The sequence below is a fragment of the Takifugu flavidus genome, chromosome 8, assembly GCF_003711565.1.
Source record: "Takifugu flavidus isolate HTHZ2018 chromosome 8, ASM371156v2, whole genome shotgun sequence".
In the NCBI taxonomy this organism is placed as follows: Eukaryota; Metazoa; Chordata; class Actinopteri; order Tetraodontiformes; family Tetraodontidae; genus Takifugu; species Takifugu flavidus.
Window position 1 is genome coordinate 11,147,735 of NC_079527.1, and position 20,297 is coordinate 11,168,031.

Genomic DNA, 20,297 nt, shown 5'->3' on the forward strand with positions numbered 1-20,297 from the left:
CCCCCGCCTGTTTGCTGGTCTCTGTCCGGGTTGCTAATTCCTGAAGGGAGCGCGTCAGGCTTAATCCCATATTACCACGGCTATGTTTAAGTTTAAGCATCTGACTGCCGCGCTCTTCTTTTACCAGCCCCCTCCCCCCCCTCCTCCTCACGTCAAACCGATGAAGGATTCCTGGACGGTGAGTTTGGGGATGTTTTACAAACTTTATCTGCCCCCACACCACACCGGAATGCCGGGGAAAGTGACCGGGTGCTGGATCCCTGACCAGGGATCTTCCTGGCTGGAGCCCTTCATTCAGTGTGCAGTCTGTACTTTTTCTTACATAACTGCTGGCTCCGCTCCAACCGCTCCAGTCCCCGGACAGTAAATGTAAACACATGGCGGCAGGCGAGAAGTGACACTCGCAGCGTGGGGGACGCCAACAGGGTCGTGTGTGGGGGGCTAAAGTGGATTTGTGTGTGTGTGCTGGGGTGCATTAATCTAGAGAAATGTACTAACTAAGACAGTGAAGGTGAGAGCCTTTTAGCTCAGTCGTTGGCTAAGCACGGGCTTATCTGCATCTCAAACAGCGTTGGCGTTCAGCAGCGCGTCGTTTCGGGTTGTTTTTCTGTTCAATGAAGCTGCAGAATGTGACCCCCGTCACATCCCCGAAGTTAGAAAGACTGTTTTCCTTTATTGTCCAGTGGGTTTGTGTACCTTAACGCCATTGTCGCTGGCTCCTTTTCCGATGAGATAGATGTGATTTTGGATTAGACTCATCTAAATGACTCTGGTGGCGCCTGTTTAGGGAATCCTGTCAAAAGGAAAGATCCAAGTCTCTCTGTATTTAATTGTACTCCGTGTGGAGGCTGTTTTGGCCTTGAGCAGCCATTAAAGCGTAAACTGACCTTTCCGTGAGTGACTTTTAACCGATTAATCCTTGGCGCTGGTGAGAGGAGCATTCTCCGGCTCTGACAGGTGCTGTCTGAAAGCGGCGCTGAGAAACAGCGTCCTCTGGAATGAATGAATGAATCGAACAGTGTCCAAACCGGCCTCCCGGGGCCTCGACACAACCCAATAAACTGGATTTTCCCACCTCAGGTCCTGACAGCACCGAACCGCCTGGCGGTAGCCATAAAACACGAGCACAAAGGAGACTGGCTGGAGGAACGACCAACTGTGTAGGCCTCAACCTCGGAAAATCTGGGCTGTCGGCCAGTAGTTTTGTTGCTGGAAGAATGGTCTTAGTGTTGTGGCTGAGCGGCGCTATAACATCCATCCTGTAGCTGCAGCACAGACACGGAGATCCAGGCTCCATTAACGTGACACACAGCTTTGTCTACATCTCTAAGATGCTTTAAGATGAGCCCGATGAAGCGTGCACTGATGCCACTTACACTCGACCGACCACAGATACAATGATTCTCATAAACGCACCTTAAATCACAGCCGGCAAGTCGTGATTTCAATGACTGCTTCCTTTGAGGGGTTTGAAAAACTTTTACAGAAATAAGGACTTTAGTCACGTACAACACAGGAAGTGGCGTGCATGACAAGCGTGACCCTTATATGGGATTAAAGGCAAGTCACCGTTTCAACAGCGAGGGTAACATTTTATTGAGAAATGGCGCCCCCTATAGGCGACTTCAAGGTCTGACAAAAACTCAACGGTTTCTCCCTATTAAAAGCGTTTTTCTTTTAAAATATATATACATATATATTAAAACAATTTAGCCAGTATTTACCTACCTTTAAACTTAATACAGCTGTAGGTAATATGCTTTATTTTTTAACATTTTTAAATAGATATTATTATTACATGGGTTAAGCAGAAACAGACAATTATAGAACCAACAGAAAGAACCACAAATCTGAATCAGATTTGCAGGTTTATTCTTTTTTTTTTTTTGGAATGGCAGCACAGAAATTATGTGGATGATGTTTTGAAATTTAAATCCTGGACTCATTCTTATGTAACATCATTTTATTGCACGGAGTAGTGTCAGCACTGGGCAACCAAAAATGCCTTCCACATTTTGGCAAATCACCGTCGTTAGGGTAAAGGCGGGGAGGGTCAGATAGAAAATAAACTTTCCTTTTCCCTGGAATTTATTGGTGCACAATAACTATTTTAAATGGTACATTTCTCAAAATAACGCTGAAAACACATGACATTTAAATATATTCTTTTTGACGTAGCAACACCAAATCTTTAAAATCTCAAATAATATTTGAACCAGTTGACAGCATCCACCATATTAATACATCCTTTTAACATAAAAACACCCCAAACAGAAATCTACATCCTGTAAACCCTACAATAAAATAAAACCAGCAAACACACAGACGCATATGTATTTTTTAAACAATATCTTTATCCCGCCCCCACACGGTTCCCCACCTTAATCACCCTGTAGACGTAAGCCCCCACCTGCAGCCTCCTCAGCAGCAGATATTAATGGACGTGAGAAGCTCTTCCAGGGCCTCCAGTTTCTGGTTGGCCTCCTGAATTTCGCTGTATGTTTGCACGTTGCTGGCAATGTGGAAGCGGATTTCGTCCACCAGGGGGACGGAGTCGGTGGCCTCTCGCCCCTCCACTGTGTCTGCGTCCTCTTTGATGGCCTCCGCCAGCTCAGGTTGCTCCACAAGCTGTGACAGACAGGAGCGTCGGGAGTGAATGTGTCATCACTACAGCTGGGGGGGGGGTTATGCTTTGTTTCTTGCTTCACAGCCCCAGCTCAGATCGTCACTGATACCCACCTGATAAATAATCTTAGCCATGTACTCCACACACTGATCCTCCAGCCGGGAGAGCTGGAAAAGCTTTGCCATCTTCCACATGTACACCACGTTGTCCTTGCACAAAGTCTGTGCCATTGTTTTCCCACAGAGGCGCTTCAGTCCCGGCAGCAGATACATGTCGGCCACGCACAGCACGTCGAACACACTCTCTACCATCAGCTGCACGGGAAAACACAAGCAGGTGACCAAACACAACCTATCTTTAATATGTCCAGGTGTCAAAGCAGAAAAAGTAAAAAAATTCTTGCTGACTGACGGGAAATTTCACACACAAAGAGCAACTAACAGAAGCGCACCAACCTCTGTGTTATCGGTGTAGATGTAATACATGATGTGGATGAATATTTCATGGGAGATGTTGTGTAAGGTAATGACTAAGGTGTTGGGATGAGACTGCAGCTGCTCTCCCTCGCAGAAGTGATCCTCCAGTAAGGCTCTGAAGTAGTCACTACGCCCACAGAAGAATGCCTGGAGTCAGGAGAAAGCATTCCACGTCATGCTCAGGGAGTGTGTCAGATAAATAGACCAGCATGACCTTTAAAGAGCGCACCTTGTGGCACAGGAAATTATAGCCATCGACTCTGAAGCAGATGTCAGGGTAGGTAGGAAAGCAGTCCATCCTGTTAAAGGGGAGCTCCCCGAACCCGACCTGGGGGAGAAGACATTTGTAACAAGAGCTGATTGGGAGAAACAATGCGAGTTCTTTCTTTCTTTCCCGTTCATCTTACGCCTAATTCAGCAGGTAGCGCAGCATCTGCTATTTGAGCAAACTCCTCCTCCAGCCGACAGTGGTGAGGCTTCAGGCTGAGGACCTTCACACAGACCCCAGGTTTGTTGGATACTTTCACATCATCGGGGAGAGAACCATTAAAACAAGACGGATGTCTGTCATGCGGTGCAGAACAGTTAACCCAAGCGCTAGAATTAAAAAGTCTCAAATTTAAGATGGGCCACTTTAGTTCCTGTCATTGTCTGTGCTGGTGTGCATGGTAAAAATAAATGTCTCACCAAATTGATACACCTTTTTGCATTTGTTGTCAAGTTCCTCGATTAGATCCTTCATCTTGCACTGTTTAGCAAGTCTTCGCGAGTCCTCCACCAGAGTCACATCAATATCCATTTGACCTGCAACGTTTTACACGCAAACATCTGATCAGGTTATTTGTGCAGCCTCTTAAACAGCTACACTACCACCAATGAGCCAGCAGAGGTCGATGTTGTCTTCAAATTGCGCACAACCCTGCTATATTTTGCAGCTCTATCTAATAAAGATGAGAAACATGTATGGTAATACCTGTGTAAATATATTGCAGAAGAGCTCTGAAAGCTGCAGGGTTAACCTGGAATTCAAACCAAAACGTTAAATTACTTTACATTAGAAACAAGGACATATGAGTATTGGGCAGAGTGTGTTTACATACCAAAGGGTGCTTGAGGGTGATCAGGTTCTTCCCTTTCCATTTTCTTTCAAACATATCAGAAAAGTACTCCGAGCGTGCGCTCAGAATGCAGCGGTGGACTGCAAAGATCTGTCCGTGAACCAAGAATTTTACATCGCTGTATTGCCCCTGCTCCCATAGCCTAAAGCAAAATTGAAATTTACTGGGATTAGAGGGGCGAGTGCAGGTTTATCACGACGTGGCAGGGTTTTTTTATTTCACAGCAAACTCCAGAAAGACCTGTGAAACTGCCAGAAAGGAAAGGCCAGCAGGAACTTACATGTGTAGAAAGTAGTTAAAATCCCCGCGCTTCATGGCGTACACACTGACGCACTTGTAATCCTTGAGCAGGCGCCGTATGGAATCATTAAGACAGCCATACATGCACCTCTCCCCATCAAACGTGTTGACTTCGCTCTTGGCACCTGGAGGCAAAGATGGGGAAACACATCTCAAGAAATGACTGCACAGCCTCAGTCAGCCTGGTGAAGCAAATCCAGTCTTACCACTGGCCAACAGGTACTCCACCAGCTCCTCATGGCCACAGAGGCAAGCGTAATACCTTTTTAAAAAAGGTGTGGTCACATTTTAGACCAGTGAGGCATTGGTCCCTAAGGTCATGAACAATAAAAATACTTACAAAGGGGTGCTGTCCCATTTATCTCTTACATTGAGGTCCACGTCTCGCTGTTCAATAAGGTATCTTGGAGAGAGAGAAATAAATGGTTACATTATTGTGTTGGCTCATACAACACTGAAGAAGAAGAACATGGCTGTCAGCATACCACCAGAATGCTACTACTTCTTTTCCCAGCATTAATGTTTCTGGTTTATTTATTTAGCCTGAGAGAAAGAGCTTGCCTTTTATATCTTTGTGCACCAAAGAAAGCAGGCAGAATTAGGTGAATGCTGCAAATAAACGCCCTACTTTACGTTCAGCTGTATTAAAATCCAAAAGCTGACATTTAATGGGAAGAATGCCTTTGTCAACGGGGTCATTTGCACACGCCTTCATTTGATCCCTGAGGGGCTTGTCCATGTTCTCCAGTTTCTTTGATGCAACACAGCGATGATACTTGGAGCAACGAGTAGTCGACCTACAAACGCCTTCTAAGTTCATTGCCTCACACATCAGCGTTAACTTCCTTGTTAACATTCGCTCTATAGGTATAAAAATATAGAAACCCACAAGGTGGTCGTAAACTTCACACAGACAAAGGAAGCCAAGCCCCAAACCGGCGAAGTCGCTCGTTACCTGACTCTAAAAATGTCGCCCTTCTTGCAGCTACTAAACAAATCATATACGTCCATGATCCCCGTACTGTGTTCGGTCCTTTGTAATGCATCGAGAAGGCCTGTCTGGTGGACAGGTGAGCAATAATTTGATGAAACTTCGTAAATGACCTAGATAAACTTTGTCTTGTAGCTGTCAAAGCCGTCGCGTCACAGTTGTTTACAAGCTCGCACAGGCTCAATGTTTTGATGGGAGAGCTCGGCGGTCACGTGACCGAGTGTCTGCCTCACGTGTCGTAGGAAAATAGAAACGCAGCAATACGGAGTCCGTCTTATTTATCGCATCGCTGTGCGTTATTTCTTTGACAACGTGCCAATAGCAGTCGCATTAAGCTAGAAGAAAATACTTGAGCTTCAATGTGTTGAACGATTTCTGAAGCTGAGAAAAGTGTAAAAAAATCCTGTGCTCAAAAAGGTGCCTTAAACGCAACACATCAGGTGTGAACCATTTGAGACTAGAAAATTGGACTAAATACTTCTCGTTTTTATTGGTATAACAGATTCGCTATTTATTAATTTTATTTGGGAAAGCAAACATGATAACTTTTGTTCTTTGTTTTTCCTTTTCTGTTGTCACCCAAATCTTCACACACTCACATGTTATTCATTAATAACAACATAATTAATGTTAAAGGTGCACACAAGCCCTATTTATTAATATGCAATATACATTACATTTATAGACCTTTAAAATCTTATACATTTAATGAAAAGGGAAAAAAGCAAAGCAATTGTGGGGGGTGAAAACATCATTTTTTAGACCGCTGTAGTCTTAAAAGGTGTTGTTTTAAAAGAGAAATCTGTAGTTGAAGTTTTTCTTGCTCCAGCAGGAGATTTTCCTTTTGCAATTTCACCACTTCAATGTTCAACTGGTCTGTGAAGAAGAAAAAGACAGCACAAAAGCCATTACTGGAGCTGTGTGTGACATGGTTTCCTCCCATCCCCTGGTTCTTTAATACTATGAAAGGGGCATCTTTAAAAAAATAAAAATAAAAATAATAAAAAAATTTCGACACCAAGAACAGAGAAGGTCGCAGCACTCATAATTCTGCACAGTCAAAAAAGTAAAAACCCAAACTGTTGAGAGAGGAACTCCCAAATTCCAGGCATTCCATATCATTATACCCATGCTGTTTAGAGAGGAAGTGTCCGGCAGTAAAAGTTCAAGGAATTCAACCACTGAGTACTGGGAGCACAAGTCACCTGTGTATTTTCCCTTCCACTATTACTACTGTGTTACTCAGGAGGGTAAATGACAGCTTTATGATTTACTTGTGTCAGCTCTGATGACTGATTCTTCTGGGGTGTGACATGTTCGAGAGCCATCTGTCGTCCAAAAGGGCGAAGCTTTACGTAACTCCACCTCAACGGGGTAGTGGTCGCTCACCTCCAGGGCCTGTGGGGAAAAGCAACATACAAGATTTATTTGGGTGGATTTGCGTGACTACCACGCTTGTGTCGGACGCCTCACCATTTCTTCAGTCATGTGAAACTCCTTGTGGAAATCGAACGGCTTGGCTGACTTCGGCACGACAGCCGCCAGCATGTCGTCTCCGTACACGAGGATTCTGCGAGAGAAATGCAGAAACTAAGAAGGAATCATTGAGTCGTGCTAGGATCCACAGGGCGGATTGAGCTAATGTGCCCTTGCCGGTCGTAGGTGTGGTCTTTGGATGTGTCAGAAGTGGTGTCCATGTCGTCTCCAATCAGCCAGTGGAAATTCTTGTCACTGCGTATTCGCAGCGCCTTCATTTGCTTCTGGGTGACATACAGGCCATCTGCACAGAAATCCCCCAGAATCATAATGTTCTGAAGGGAATTGGAAATGGACAGTTTACAACAGACCAATTCCATAAAGGTAGCCACAATCAAATATCTGTGTTCAGGAGACGCGTGTTGGTGAACAAGCTAGGTCCATATGGTGTTAATGCACATGCTACAGTCCAGATGGTGAACTCTAGAATCACTGTTGCGAGGAGGTGTTGGAACTCACGTCTGTTTTCCATTTATCCTTGACAAACAGGAAGACCTCATAGAGCTCATCCAGCTCGTTCTCGGTGTCGTACGGCGAGATGCGGACTGGGATTAGCACTATATTCTTCAGCACTGCAATGAAAACATGCGTGAGTGTGTGAGGACAATCGTAGCCTTGATTGTCTCGATAAACCTGTCTGCTCCTGCAGTGGCGCGTCAGGCCAGTTTCACGTTATCTACACATGACTCCAACCTACCGATCCAGAGAGATGTGGCGACAGTGTCTGTCCACAGCTCAAGCGTGAATCAGGTCAACACAGCTCCCAACCCAGCACGCTCACCTGTGTTACGTGGTTTGAAATGCAGAATATATGGCTCCCTGGCAAAGGCGTCCGGGTCATCGGTCTGGTTGTCTTCGTATTGATAACAATCGGTCAGATCCACAACGTCGTCTCTTAAACAGGGAAAAAATGGATTTTGTTTGACGCTTCATATCAAACGTCTGGTGGTAGGATTCGATCTCACCTGTACAAAAACAAAAACTGTTCCTTGTATCGGTTCCTCCCCAGGCGGCTGCTGATTTGCAGAGCATAGTGGTGGGCTGAGTTGGCTCTGAAATTGAAATGAAGCAGTACAAAGTCTGACATCGGTGGTTTGATTCAGGGATTTTTGTTAAGGGAAAAAAGAGTGACCTCACCTGTTCAGCTCCTTCAAGAGAAGTTTAACAGATGCTCCACTCACATCCACCACCTCCAAAATCACTATTATATCGTATCGGGACACGATCTTCAAAAGACCAAAGAGTTGAGCCTCAGCAGTTCAACAAATTGTTTCCATACCTGACACATAGTTTTAGTTCCTTTCTGCATAACTGCAAATATTTCAGTCAGGCACTTTTTATCTTTATGATCTAGACAGGAGGCAGCAGTCCAGCTAACAGCTTTAACTTTTACCTTAATCAAGGTCGACAGGACACGTGGATCCAGGGCTTTCTTGAGTCCAAACCTCTGCGCGTTAAAAGAAGCGATCTTCATATCCAGAAAACACTAAGTGTGACTTCAGTTGCTCTGAATAAACAAGAACGCCGTCCGCTCTCCGATCATGCTGCAATAATTCTGCATAGACGCCACAGAGCCAGACTGGCATTCAGATGTGACACACCTCCAGATAAAATGAAGCCTGGCTGCCTGAGAATACCCTCCACTGTGTTATTAGTGGAAGCCGTGACAGCAAAGGTGTGAGTGACTTTCCAAACAAAAGAGTGTTTCAGTGTTAACAAGACAAACCTTCAAGAAACTCACTGTAAAATTTGAATGCGAGAAAAAAAATTGTGGCTGTCAAACAACTGTAAATTCCAGAGAAACACCAGGAACAATAGAACAGAAGGGGTAGGTGGTAGTGTTGGACAGGTTTACCCACATTTACAATCAAGCCACACCCAGACCTGCCTATAAAGTGGGACCCTAGAGATTGAAAGATGCACTATTGCGGCGATTTTCCTGTCGAGCAGCCAGGTCTCCACCATGAGCAGCCATTCGAAGCATCCTGGAGGAAGGGCATCAAGCTTCAGCAGCAGGTCCATGGGATCCTACAGCATCCCCAGGGTTGGCTATGGGCCCACCCAAGTGGCCCCCATCACGGCCGTGACCGTCAACCAGAGCCTGCTGGTGCCTCTGAAGATAGATATCGACCCTACTGTCCACGCTGTACGCAAGCAGGAGAAGGAGCAGATTATGAAACTCAACAACCGCTTTGCCTCCTTCATCGACAAGGTAAGGACACATCCTGTCAGGTTTAGCATTCACCGTTAAACTGTTAAAATGAACCGTACCACAGCTAATCCGCCTGGTACTTATGCGCCTCAGGTGAGACACCTGGAGCAGCAGAACAAAATGCTGGAGACCAAGTGGAAGCTGCTGCAGCAGGAAACAGCCACCCCATCTGAAGTCGAACCCATGCTGAAGGCCTACGTCGCCAGCCTTCAGCGGCAGCTGGACTGTATCACCAGCGACAAACGCAGACTCGACATGGAGAACAGCGCTATGCACAAAAACGTGAATGACAACAAGACAAAGTAAGACCGAACTTGGTTCACATTTTTAGATAAAGCGATGATCTGCTGGCTGATAACCTTCATAACTGTGGGCTGCTTCAGGTACGAGCAGGAGATCAACAAGAGGAGTCATGCGGAGAATGAGTTTGTCATGATCAAGAAGGTGCATATCACAGCCAAACGGACTTTTATTTATACGAGCCAGATTGAGTTCTGGCATAGCTAGCCTCAAAGCAGTCCAGCAAAGTGTTTATTGTACTGTTTGCTCCAGGACGTGGACATGGGCTATCTGTCAAAACTGGAACTCGAAGACCTGCTGTCTTCTCTGAGTGAAGAATTTAATTTCCTCAAGGCCATTTATGATGCTGTATGTATACGCACCAAATTTAGCGGAAAATCGATACCATTAGATTTGGTTTGCTATACTCTTGTTGAATGCGCTGTTTCATTTAAAGGAGCTGTTTGAGCTGCGTGAGGATATGAAGGAGACCTCTGTGGTGGTGCAGATGGACAACTCTCGTGCACTGAACATGGACCAGGTTGTGTCTGAGGTTAAGCTTCAGTATGAGGAGCTAGCAGCCCGCGGCCGTGAAGAAGCAGAGAGCTGGCACAGGATCAAAGTAATTAAGCAAAAAAATAATTATATCTACAAATTTAAACTATGCCCTAATTGCTGATGTCATGTTTGATGTCTGCTGGGACCAGTTTGACCAGATGACGGCTGAGGCAGACCAGTATGGAAATGAGCTTCGTAGTGCCAAGAATGAAATAGCAGAACTCAACCGAATCATTAGCCGCCTTCAGAATGAGATTGCGGCTTTGAAAGCACAGGTGAGTGAAAGATTGAAGATGCAAAGACTATAAAGGAACTTCTCCTGGTTAATGCATGTGCCAGCTATCTTTTTTGTTTGGCTTTTTAATATTTAATTTGTTCCTCACTGAATGCTTAGACCATCCATCCATCCACCCCTCCACTTTTTTTTCAGCATTCCACCCTTGAGCAGCAGATAGCTGAAGCGGAACGGCATGGAGACGCGGCTGTAATTGACGCCAAAGCTCGCATCAAGGACTTAGGGGATGCTCTGCAAAAGGCCAAGCGGGACATGGCTCGGCAGCTCAGAGAGTACCAGGAGCTCATGAATGTCAAGTTAGCCCTGGACATAGAGATCTCCACATACAGGAAGCTACTGGAAGGAGAGGAGGAAAGGTGGGTCCCTCACAATGGAGAAAATTTTGTTAAAGCACTCCTTTTCTCTCATCGCTAAGAATTTCCAACTGGGTTACGTCTTCCAAGCCTGGTAAAAGATTATATGATAATGAATACAAACAACCCCCTGCTGTTTGTCGAACAACTATTTCGCTGACTATGGACTACCATATAAGTCTTCCTGCAGAACCTCAAAACACGCCTCTACAAAACACGCCCACAATGACAAAGCTTAAACAGGGATTCTTTTGACGGAGGCTTCATCTTCTTCTGGAAGCAGATTGAAGTAGAACAGCTGGACGTGTAATTTATAGGCTTTTCGCATGTACCTTAGACCGTTTGCGTAGCTGTAACTTAGCCGAATTATCATATTTCATCCTTTTCCGCCATGACAGAGCGGAAGTTTTTTTTTTTTTTAAAAGCACTGGTCACGTGATTTATGTCGGCCTGTTGCCGGAAGTTTCGTGCATAATATTTGAATATATTGTGGCAGAAACTCCTGCAGGTGGTTTAAAAATAGTAGTAACAGTTAAAATTTGCATTGATTACATTTTATTCACTAACTTATTATTATTTTTTAAAATATTAGTATTACATCAAGCTCAATTTCTCCCTAACAGGCTTGGGCAAGATTCCGCAGTCAACATTAAAGCTGTGCCCACCAGAGGTAACTATTGGTCCGTATTTTCGCCTGAAATTTTACCTGAAGTATTTACATTTGTACAACAGCCTGCATAAATTTAATTTTTTCCTCTCCTCTTCCCGACAGATTCTTCACGTCAATTCCAGCAGCGAAAGCCAGCTGCAATTTTTATCAAGACAATGGAGACAAACCGTACATCTAAATCTAAAATGTAAAACACACTGGGTGAAACGTTGCAATCTTTAATCTTTTAAGTATTTTTGACCTAAGGATCCATGTGATACATTTGTTTAGTTCGCGTCTATGTGTGTGTTTGGAAACAATGATAACACTGCCATCTAGTGGCTGTTGGAATACATACTCATGGAAATAATTAAATCTGACTTTCCTGACTAAATAATAAACTTTACTTTCCACACCAAACTGTCTTAAACTCTTTATAATTTTTGCTAGTCAGTTGTTAGCGTAAAGGAAATCAGGGTGGGGGAAATCAGTAAAATATGTTAAGAGTTATGCATTACTGGTGTATATTATTGTAACAGAAGTCTTATTATATTTCCACTGTTGCAACATTTTACTTTACCGCCCTGGATTTAACGCAGCCGCTGCGGCCCGTCAGACTTTACTCAGGGTTTAATATCTTCCAATCGTCTTCCTGCTTGATCAACTGTTCATGGCGTAATCCCAGTTTGTGGGCGTAACTGGCGGCTGGGTCCCGCAGGGTGGTTTTAACTATTCGTTCGTCAGCAGCGTTCAAGGTAACTATAACTTCTGTCATGTATTTTAATTACCGAGCACAGTGCTGCTGTGAGTAATCTGTAGAGAACGTTGAAGAGTAAAGCAGTTATTAAAGGAGTTACGTGGCTTTCGCATTTTTCTTGCAGAGGATTACATAATGGAGAAGAACAGGATCTTGACTCATGTCCTGCAGCCGAAAGGCACGTCCTCACTCCTCAGTGGGGACCTGTCAGCCAATGTCATTAACAGCTGCATGTACATATCACTGCAAACCTCTGTCGCTCAAGAGAGGGACAGACAGGTGGGATCTGTCTCCCTTGATTCCGCCGTCTGCACCACTCTGTGTGCCGAGCGCAAAAATGTCATACTGGTTGGTCCTGAAGGAGCAGGTAAAACAACCGCTCTGGAGAAGCTTGTTCTGGACTGGGCGAAGGGAGAACGCCTGCAGAGCTTCACATATGTCTTCCATTTTAATTTGAAGGAGCTAAATGGCCTCCAGGAGATGCTCTCCTTGGAGACTCTAATGCTGCGTCACAGCTGTGTCCCTCCAGACTCCATGACACCCCTCCTACAGAATTCCGAGCATGTGCTGTTGGTTTTTGATGATCTGCATGTGTTCAGTCACAGCCTGGACCCCTCCCTCCACACCCTCTGTGCAGACCCCAGCCAGGCGGTGTCGCTGGGCTGTTTAGTGGCCAGTTTGCTCCACGGCTCGCTGCTGAAAGGAGCTTCCTTCGTTGTGGCATCCAGGCAGTCGGGCCGCCTGAAGTTTCTGAGTGGCACCCAGATGGAAGTGTTGGGCTTCCTGAAGCCGCAGAGGGAGGCCTATTTCAACCGCGCCTTTACCGACCCGACTCTTGCCAACAAAGCAATCGCGCACTTGGAAAAGACTCTTGGCTTTTATGAATTCTGCTCCTCCCCCAGATTTTGCTGGACAGTTTGTTCTCTTTACAAGTCTCTGATGAACGCTGGAGAAGAACTGCCTGAGACTGTGTCTCAGCTGTGTGTGGGTGTCCTGGTGTACCTGATTCAGGAAGTCTTGCTGACTACAGCTTGCAGCAGAGAGCTGATGTTGGCTTTAGGCAAGATGGCATCTCACTGCTTCCTCAACCAGCATTTGAGCTGTACCAGGGAAGAACTCGGCTCCTTCGGTCTGGAGAAGTTCCTGGAAGCGGCAGCTGTTTTCTTGCAGGTCGATGGAGAACAGCTGGACACGCGCGTCTTCTCCTTCCCATCCCAGCTCATGCAGGAGTTCCTCATAGCCGTGTCCTACTTGTGGAGCAGTGCAAGCACCGAGGGTGTGGAGGAGATTTTAGAGAAGCACAGGGGTCACGCTAAGCTTCTTGACTCCTTCCTGTCGGCGCTCTCGGAGCCGGTTCAGCGCCGGCCTCTGGAGACAGTTCTGGGAGAGCCAAACGCTGACCGGGTGGCTGATTTTAAACGCTGGCTGAAGAGCAGCTCAGAGGAGGCGCTGAGGGGCTACCACAAAGATCAGCACCACCACTACTTCCATCTGCTTCACCAAGCTCAGAGCAAGAGCCTGGTGAAGGAGGTCATCACCATCACAGCACGGATGGGCATCAGCTACGCCGACCTCAGCCTCCAGGAGTCCGTGGCTCTGAACTATGTGGTGGAATGTCTCGGAGAGATGGAGAAGTTGAATTTATATCTCTCTAGGAACTTAACAGAGGAGCAGGTGGAGGCCCTGGCTCCTGCAATGAGCCTGTCGCACCAGATAATGTAAGTCACAGCTGGGATTTGTACTGTTGCGTCTTCTTTTTGCTCTGCGTGCTGTCGTAGGTGAGATCATTCTCTCATGTCTCGCAGGTTGATGGACAGCAGACTGTCTTCTGGGGCTGTTGCTCATCTGGCTTCAGCCCTCAGCAGAGGAATCACCACAGAGCTGGACCTCTCGCAAAGCCAGCTTGGAGATGAGAAGTTTAAAGTCCTCTGTGCTGGACTTAGGGACTGCAAGCTGACGACTCTGAAGTGAGACAAATAATAGCAGAAGGAGACATTTTCAAAGCAAGCTAGCCTCCCAGCAACCGCCCCCACCAGCGGAGCATTCCTGCCATTCTTCAGTGAAGGTTTGAGTGACGTTAACGTTGAAGTCGCGTGTTTTATTTCTCTCTTTCCAGGCTTCAGGTGTGCCGGCTGACAGAGCTGAGCTGTGATGACCTGGCCTCTGTCCTGAGCTCCAGCACCGCAAGGCTGCAGCGTTTAGCCATGAGACACAACCAGATCGGAGACCGAGGTTTCGTGAAACTGTGCTCGGGTCTCCGCAGCCCTCACTGCAAACTGCAGGAGCTCCAGTAGGTACCGGTCTGTTTTGCTACAAGCAGGTTTGCAGTTTGAAAAATTCATTTTCTGTACTTAAAAGGATCCAAAGCTGCAAACTGACAGCGGCGTCCATGGGGGCTCTATCAGCAGCTCTGACTTCTGGGCAGTCGGAGCTGAGAAAAGTAGACCTGACTCTGAACAGCATCGGCCTCCCCGGAGTGGCGTCCTTGTGCGAAGCTCTGCAGCATCCTTCCTGTAAACTGCAGCGCCTCGTGTAAGCGGGGGTCTCACACGTTCGCGCCATCTCGCTGCCACGGACGCGCTCCAATTTACTCTGCTTTCTCTGTTTCAAGATTCTACGACTGCAGCCTGACAGGCGAGAGCTGCCCTCACTTCAAGGAGGCCCTGATGTCAAAGCACTGCCGCCTGTCAGAGCTGGACCTCTCCGTGAATGAGCTTGGCCAGGAGGGGGCGCTGTTGCTGTGTCACGCTCTCGGCCGACCCGGGTGTCCAGTAGAGAAACTTGGGTAGAATCCCCCTCAATACTGATAAAATACTGCGTTTTAAAGGAGTAATTTCACATGACTGCTCTCCACACTTCAGCCTACAAAGGTGCGATCTGAACAAGCCGGTCTTCGAGGAACTGGGCTCCCTGCTGAGGAGCGGATCCTCCCTGCTCAAGTCTCTGAGCGTAGGCTTGAATAAAGTAGGGGACCAGGGAGTTAAACATCTGTGGGAGGCTGTCGCACATCCAAACTGTCTGTTGGAGGAGCTGGAGTGAGTTCAGCCCTCCAGAACATTTGTATCACAGTTCAGCAGCAGCATCATGTTCATGTCTGTTTTTTTTGGGGGGGGGGGTTTAAGCGTTGAAATGACCAGCCTGACGGACGCCTGTGTGGAGGACTTGTGTGCAGCTTTAAGAGCCACCAAGACTTTAAGGAATCTGGGACTGAGCAACAACTCCCTGACCGATGCTTCAGCCGCAGCCCTGGTCCAAGCGGCGCAGCAGTGCCAGAGCCTCCAGGAGATGAAGTACGCCAGCTCCTCTTCGCTTAGTTAGAAACCACCTTGAAGCCAGAATAAACCAGCAGCTAACTTCACTTCCTCTCTTCATCACTTCTCTTCCAGCCTCAGGTATAACGACTTCAGCGAAGACGTTTTCGAGGTGTTCGAAACGTGCGACAAGATACGATTCTGAGATCCGATCAACAGAACAGAACTTTTTTTTTTTAATTAGAGCTTCTTCTTTTCTTTTTTTTCTTTTTTTTAAACAAAAACATCATTAAATACTGCATAAATCAACAATCATTCTGGGCCAATCTGAAACAATGAGCCAGAGATGTTCATCATTCACCACACAAAGAAGAGTTCATCTCATACAGTAAGAAATCTTTGGAGTTTTTGGTTTTTGTATTAAAGCAGGTAAAAAAAAAAAAGACATTTTGTAGCAGCAGTGTGGAGGAACCATGGCTGCGTGTTTTAAGACCTTATAAGCCGCTCACACACACAGGCAGAAGCACAGAGTGGGTGTAAACCTCAGTGTAAACGCAACATGATCATTTGTACCGCATCTTCCCTGTGAACACTTCAGCAAGTCTTTCCTAAAGAATAAAATGGGATTCTTCCTGGTGGTAGATAGCCCCCCCCAGCAGCACTCAGTGGTCGTGAGCGTCCCCGTTAAGGTTTGCCACCTGATTGACGTCCTTTGGTTTCAAAGTTTGGTTGGAGGTTTTCTTGGTCGTAGAGGAAACGTCTTCATCGGAGCTGCTCTCGACGTCGCTACGCTCATCTTTAGATACCTGCAAAACACCGACCATGATAGCATGTAAACATTTCCTATCTTGCAGCTAGCTTACTTGTGCAAAGCGTGTATATATATATATATATACATATATTTGGATTTTCGGACCACGGTGAGAGACTGACCTTTCCCTTAAATATGGCTTTGATAGCAATTCGAGCAATGAGGTAGAACCAAATGATGTGAAGAGTCTGTAGTACCAACAGCAACCCGTTGAGCAACCACCACGCCCGGTATGGCCCTATGATCTCCCAGCTGTCGAACAAAACGGTATAAATAACCCTGCAACACAAAAAGAAGACAGACACAGTTTTAGAGGAGAAGACCTCAACAGTATCACTCACAAAGTGACCGGCTAAAAATTTTCTTCATACCAAAAAGGGAAGAAGACGAGTCGAGTGAAGAAGAAGCTCAAGCTGAACACCACAAACAAGCCGTCACAGAGCCGCTGGTACTTGGCATAGTTAGCAAGTTTGGCAGCCTTTAGGGAAATTAAACACAGGTGAGAATGAGACCAATCAGGATCTCCGACGCCTGCGCTCAACCAGGAATGCAAATGAAAGCCAGAGATGTTTCTGTCAGACGGGTACGGCGAGTGGCTCAGGGCAAGGCGTGCTCCTCACCATTTTACATAACAACACATTTGCAGAATCAAACCGGCAACCTTTTACAGTACTCTAAGACCAGGAAATAACAGGTTAAACTCCGGATTAACATTTACCTCCAGGAAGATGTCGGACGCATCGTGCAGACACATGACCAGCGTCCCGGCTCTGACCATGTTGTTTGTGTAGGAGAAGGTGATGAGCAGGATGGTGGCCAGGTGATGGACCAGCATGATTATAAAGTCCTTGTATTGGAGAAAGTGACAGCAGGGAAAAAAGGAAATGTGGTAAAGAGAATTTTCTGGGACAGTGCACAGCTCGCGAGCACCAAATCTGCAGTTCATTAATCGCAGTCATCTTTGGTTATTGATTAATCTTCCCTGCTGGGCCACAAATGACTGCCAGTTTCAGTTTGAATAAGTACTGGAAAGACGGGCTGAATGCTGGGAGGGTAAATGTTAGCAAAGGTGCTGCCTCTCTTCGTCTAACCTGTTGTACCAGAATCAGTAAATGAATCTGGATACATTGATGGATGAAAGTAAAACAGACAAACCAGCAAAAACTATTACCGGTATTTGTATGAGGCAGAGTGCTGTGGGTGAAGCTGCGGGCTACTCACCTTCCTTTTAATGTCTATGAACTGGGAAAACATCAGCGAGCAATAGAAGGCCAGCTCCGCGATGTAGTAGTTGAATTGGCCCTGGCTTACGTGCTTTAAAAGAGAGTTAAGCAAAGACACCTTTAACAAATAGGCTGAAAACGGCACAATGGTGGCGCACAAATCAGTCATTGCTGCACAGAAAACAGGTGATAAGCGTAAATATCTACCTGAAAAGGGTACTTGTGCCAGCACTGCCTGACGTCCCACAGCCAAGGTGACTATTGGAAACAGATTCGATGCACACGTGTCACCGACGACACACTGCGTTCATCATAGAGTAAGCTAGTTCGACTTACCACCCACAAATCTGAAATGGCGTAGATAAAAATCCCCAGGTAGAACGTAAATCGCCACCTGGGGGGCAAGAAAAGAGCAGAATTGGGACACATGCAAGTCTACAAACAATGCAAAGTCAGAAACAGGGTGGTTCCGTCTCAGATTAAGGTTTAAGGTCCTGCAGGAACCTACATGCTCTCACAGAACTTCTTCTGCATGCTGGGCCTGTCCTGGTTCCTACGGATGCGAAACCATCTCTGTATTTTCCGGACCTCCCAGTCCAGCTGCTTGGACAGCCCCTCCAGCTGTTTGCTATCCGGACACTAAAGAGGAGAAATAGCAAAACGCATTCATGTTAATCGCTCGGCGTGTCCGCGTGTGGCCCCAGGTCAGAAGCTAACGGAGGTACCGTTTTGGATCGATACACCTTCTCCAGGACATCGTTAGGCTGAGCTTGACGGGGCTCGGCTGCCTGAACGTGGAGGAGGAGGGCGCAGGGTTTGGCCACCAGCCTGTACACAAACACAGCAGTGCAGGATCGTAGTGATCATAGCATACAGAGGAAGCTGAGGAGGCGACAGGTTTCTGACGGACGCGAAATTCTGAGGTCCGCCTGTAATGTCTTAACGTGTGTGTGTGTGAATCCAGACAACATTCCAGGGAACGCTGCACCTACTCTAAACAGAGAGTGATGACCGATCATGTGAGCGGTTCGGAGACAGTGATGGCTGGGCCACACAATGCTAATGCTGTCATAAGATGATCTGGTTTATCTGGTTGAGATGGACAAGGTTAATGCCTGAATTGTGATCCCCACCTCCACCAGCACCTCCCACTCTAACAACAGGCTCCACAAACTGGTCTGTGGAGTCGAGGAATGCCGAAAAGCTCATTTAAAAAGCACAATTAAAATATTTTATAAATCTACTTTTCCAAAACCACCAACCCTGGAACAAGATCTCCAGCTCACCGTGATCACATGAGGAGTTCGACTATGTCAACATTGATAATTACTACCATTTATGCAGCTGCTTACGCTCCCTGGTTATCTTTAGCAAATACTCATTCTTGGGCAAGGTAAACTGGCATAACAGGGCAGTGTTTATTCTTTCCCCCCTCCGTACATGACATTAAAGTTCTGAACCAAAGAGAGCCCAACATGACTGGGTGCCTGGTGCGTTCAGGGTACAAAGAACGATCCGAGCAGAGGCAGATCCACTAAAACTGTCTACCATTTTTAATGCATCTACGTGGACTGAAACGGCAGAGAAATGGGGATTAAACCACCCGCAAGGACCATGATTCTAACAACCGCAGAGTTTATGGTTTAGAACTTTGGCTCCTCAAAGACTAACGCCCAAAAGCTGACAGCAGCTCCTTAACGTCGTCGAACTTTTTCTTTTTTCCGTTTTTACCTTTCATAAAGCAGCCTGAGCAGGAAAACCCCGACAGCCAGCGGCAGGGCGAACAGGAGGTGCCCGAGCTGCGGGTAGCTCACGCCAGGTGGCGGCTGCTCCAGGTCAGCCCAGGTTACATTTTCGGGAAACCAAAATCTCTCACTCCAGATCCAGGCTGAGGCAGCAGAAGTCATCGGGGATCGGGCAAAACTTGCGGATCGGCCTAGCAAAACAATGTGACGCTGGCTACGAATCACTTGGCCGACATCTGGCGGCTGAAATAAACTAAGGTTATGCCGTTGAAAGTCACACTTTTAGCACAGATGTTCCCTCCTCCCGTCCAGCATCGGTCTGAATCCTGATCACCCCGTGAGCAAACTACAAAAATGGACCGCTTGGGTTCGGCTGAAAGGTAACACCCACCACAACCACAGTGACAGTGGTTCTCTCTCTTTGGTTTCTTTGAATGATCCTCAGTGGAGAACTTTGGAACTACCTCCAACCCTACGGTGCGCATGTTGGATGGGGTGTTTGGCTGGTTTAGCCGAGGCTGGCTAACTTTAGCTGACAGCGCCGGTGGCCACGCCCACTGGCTGCAATTAGCGCTCGCCCTCGCTTGATTAGCTGCGGCTAAGTTAGTTGCTGTAGCTAAAAGCTGGGTTTTGATCTGTTTTTGACGGTAAGTCGCGATATAAGATGGATTTGTCTCATAAAGATCAACTGGATTCAATCCGAATTTAATAATAAGAAAAAGACGCAGCTTATACAAAAATAAGTTTTGTTTACTTGCAGCATCCGTCGATGGCTGTAAAAACAAAACTGGCTAGCTAGTTGGATTTATTTACAACAAAATAAAAATTGAACTTGAAATTGAAAAAGAACTTATACCCTATACATTTGCATAATTTCACGATTGTAGACGCTATTCATTCAATAAATCACAGCTTTTGGAAGCTAATATCTTTTTGACGTAACGTTACGTATTTGTCGTAACGTAACTGTCATTAAACGTATGCGGGCTTTTATTAGCGCAAACTAGGCAAAAGCATACTAATATAACTTTTCCCACTTAGGAGTAAGATATTTAAACAAATACTGAACTATGTATTTGGAAAAAATGATTTCACGTAGACTGATATCCTTACAATT

General features: G+C 46.2%; 5 protein-coding genes across 8 annotated transcripts; 2 read left to right on the forward strand and 3 right to left on the reverse strand.

Annotated features, from left to right (window-relative positions):
* Positions 1–1,855: 1,855 nt before the first annotated feature.
* abtb1 (ankyrin repeat and BTB (POZ) domain containing 1) lies at positions 1,856–5,741 on the reverse strand. Of its 3 annotated transcripts, none has more exons than XM_057040905.1 (12): positions 5,476–5,741; positions 4,861–4,923; positions 4,727–4,782; positions 4,501–4,645; positions 4,203–4,362; positions 4,076–4,121; positions 3,790–3,906; positions 3,510–3,622; positions 3,332–3,430; positions 3,082–3,249; positions 2,740–2,940; positions 1,856–2,628 (listed from the first exon to the last, which is right to left on the reverse strand). In XM_057040905.1, the coding sequence occupies exons 1-12, from the start codon at positions 5,529–5,531 to the stop codon at positions 2,422–2,424; spliced, it is 1,431 nt and encodes a 476-aa protein (XP_056896885.1). In that variant the 5' UTR covers positions 5,532–5,741; the 3' UTR covers positions 1,856–2,421. The 3 variants fall into 3 exon arrangements, with proteins under 3 accessions (XP_056896885.1, XP_056896886.1, XP_056896887.1); XM_057040906.1 differs by lacking the exon at positions 5,476–5,741 and adding an exon at positions 5,006–5,028; XM_057040907.1 differs by lacking the exons at positions 4,727–4,782; positions 5,476–5,741.
* A 273-nt stretch (positions 5,742–6,014) lies between these two features.
* LOC130530060 (deoxyribonuclease-1-like) lies at positions 6,015–8,709 on the reverse strand. Its single transcript, XM_057040932.1, has 9 exons — positions 8,441–8,709; positions 8,185–8,273; positions 8,013–8,099; positions 7,829–7,941; positions 7,507–7,619; positions 7,165–7,322; positions 6,985–7,081; positions 6,786–6,909; positions 6,015–6,387 (listed from the first exon to the last, which is right to left on the reverse strand). The coding sequence occupies exons 1-9, from the start codon at positions 8,519–8,521 to the stop codon at positions 6,263–6,265; spliced, it is 987 nt and encodes a 328-aa protein (XP_056896912.1). The 5' UTR covers positions 8,522–8,709; the 3' UTR covers positions 6,015–6,262.
* Positions 8,710–8,953: 244 nt separating this feature from the next.
* On the forward strand, positions 8,954–11,628 carry LOC130530047 (keratin, type II cytoskeletal 8-like). 2 transcript variants are annotated; one of them, XM_057040912.1, is made up of 9 exons: positions 8,954–9,259; positions 9,353–9,561; positions 9,643–9,703; positions 9,812–9,907; positions 9,996–10,160; positions 10,246–10,371; positions 10,527–10,747; positions 11,368–11,414; positions 11,517–11,628. In XM_057040912.1, exons 1-9 carry the CDS (start codon positions 9,011–9,013, stop codon positions 11,603–11,605), a joined length of 1,263 nt encoding a protein of 420 aa, XP_056896892.1. In that variant the 5' UTR covers positions 8,954–9,010; the 3' UTR covers positions 11,606–11,628. The 2 variants fall into 2 exon arrangements, with proteins under 2 accessions (XP_056896892.1, XP_056896893.1); XM_057040913.1 differs by having other exon boundaries at positions 11,368–11,424; positions 11,517–11,601.
* Positions 11,629–11,960: 332 nt separating this feature from the next.
* si:ch73-233m11.2 (NACHT, LRR and PYD domains-containing protein 12) lies at positions 11,961–15,667 on the forward strand. Its single transcript, XM_057040859.1, has 9 exons — positions 11,961–12,148; positions 12,275–13,868; positions 13,956–14,117; positions 14,267–14,440; positions 14,509–14,682; positions 14,762–14,935; positions 15,012–15,185; positions 15,273–15,440; positions 15,537–15,667. The coding sequence occupies exons 2-9, from the start codon at positions 12,286–12,288 to the stop codon at positions 15,604–15,606; spliced, it is 2,679 nt and encodes an 892-aa protein (XP_056896839.1). The 5' UTR covers positions 11,961–12,148; positions 12,275–12,285; the 3' UTR covers positions 15,607–15,667.
* Positions 15,668–15,799: 132 nt separating this feature from the next.
* LOC130530054 (ceramide synthase 5-like) lies at positions 15,800–19,666 on the reverse strand. The gene is made up of 10 exons (XM_057040923.1): positions 19,167–19,666; positions 18,161–18,263; positions 17,944–18,074; positions 17,772–17,829; positions 17,643–17,693; positions 17,434–17,526; positions 16,931–17,059; positions 16,584–16,690; positions 16,335–16,491; positions 15,800–16,207 (listed from the first exon to the last, which is right to left on the reverse strand). The coding sequence occupies exons 1-10, from the start codon at positions 19,340–19,342 to the stop codon at positions 16,064–16,066; spliced, it is 1,149 nt and encodes a 382-aa protein (XP_056896903.1). The 5' UTR covers positions 19,343–19,666; the 3' UTR covers positions 15,800–16,063.
* Between the last annotated feature and the right edge of the window lie 631 nt (positions 19,667–20,297).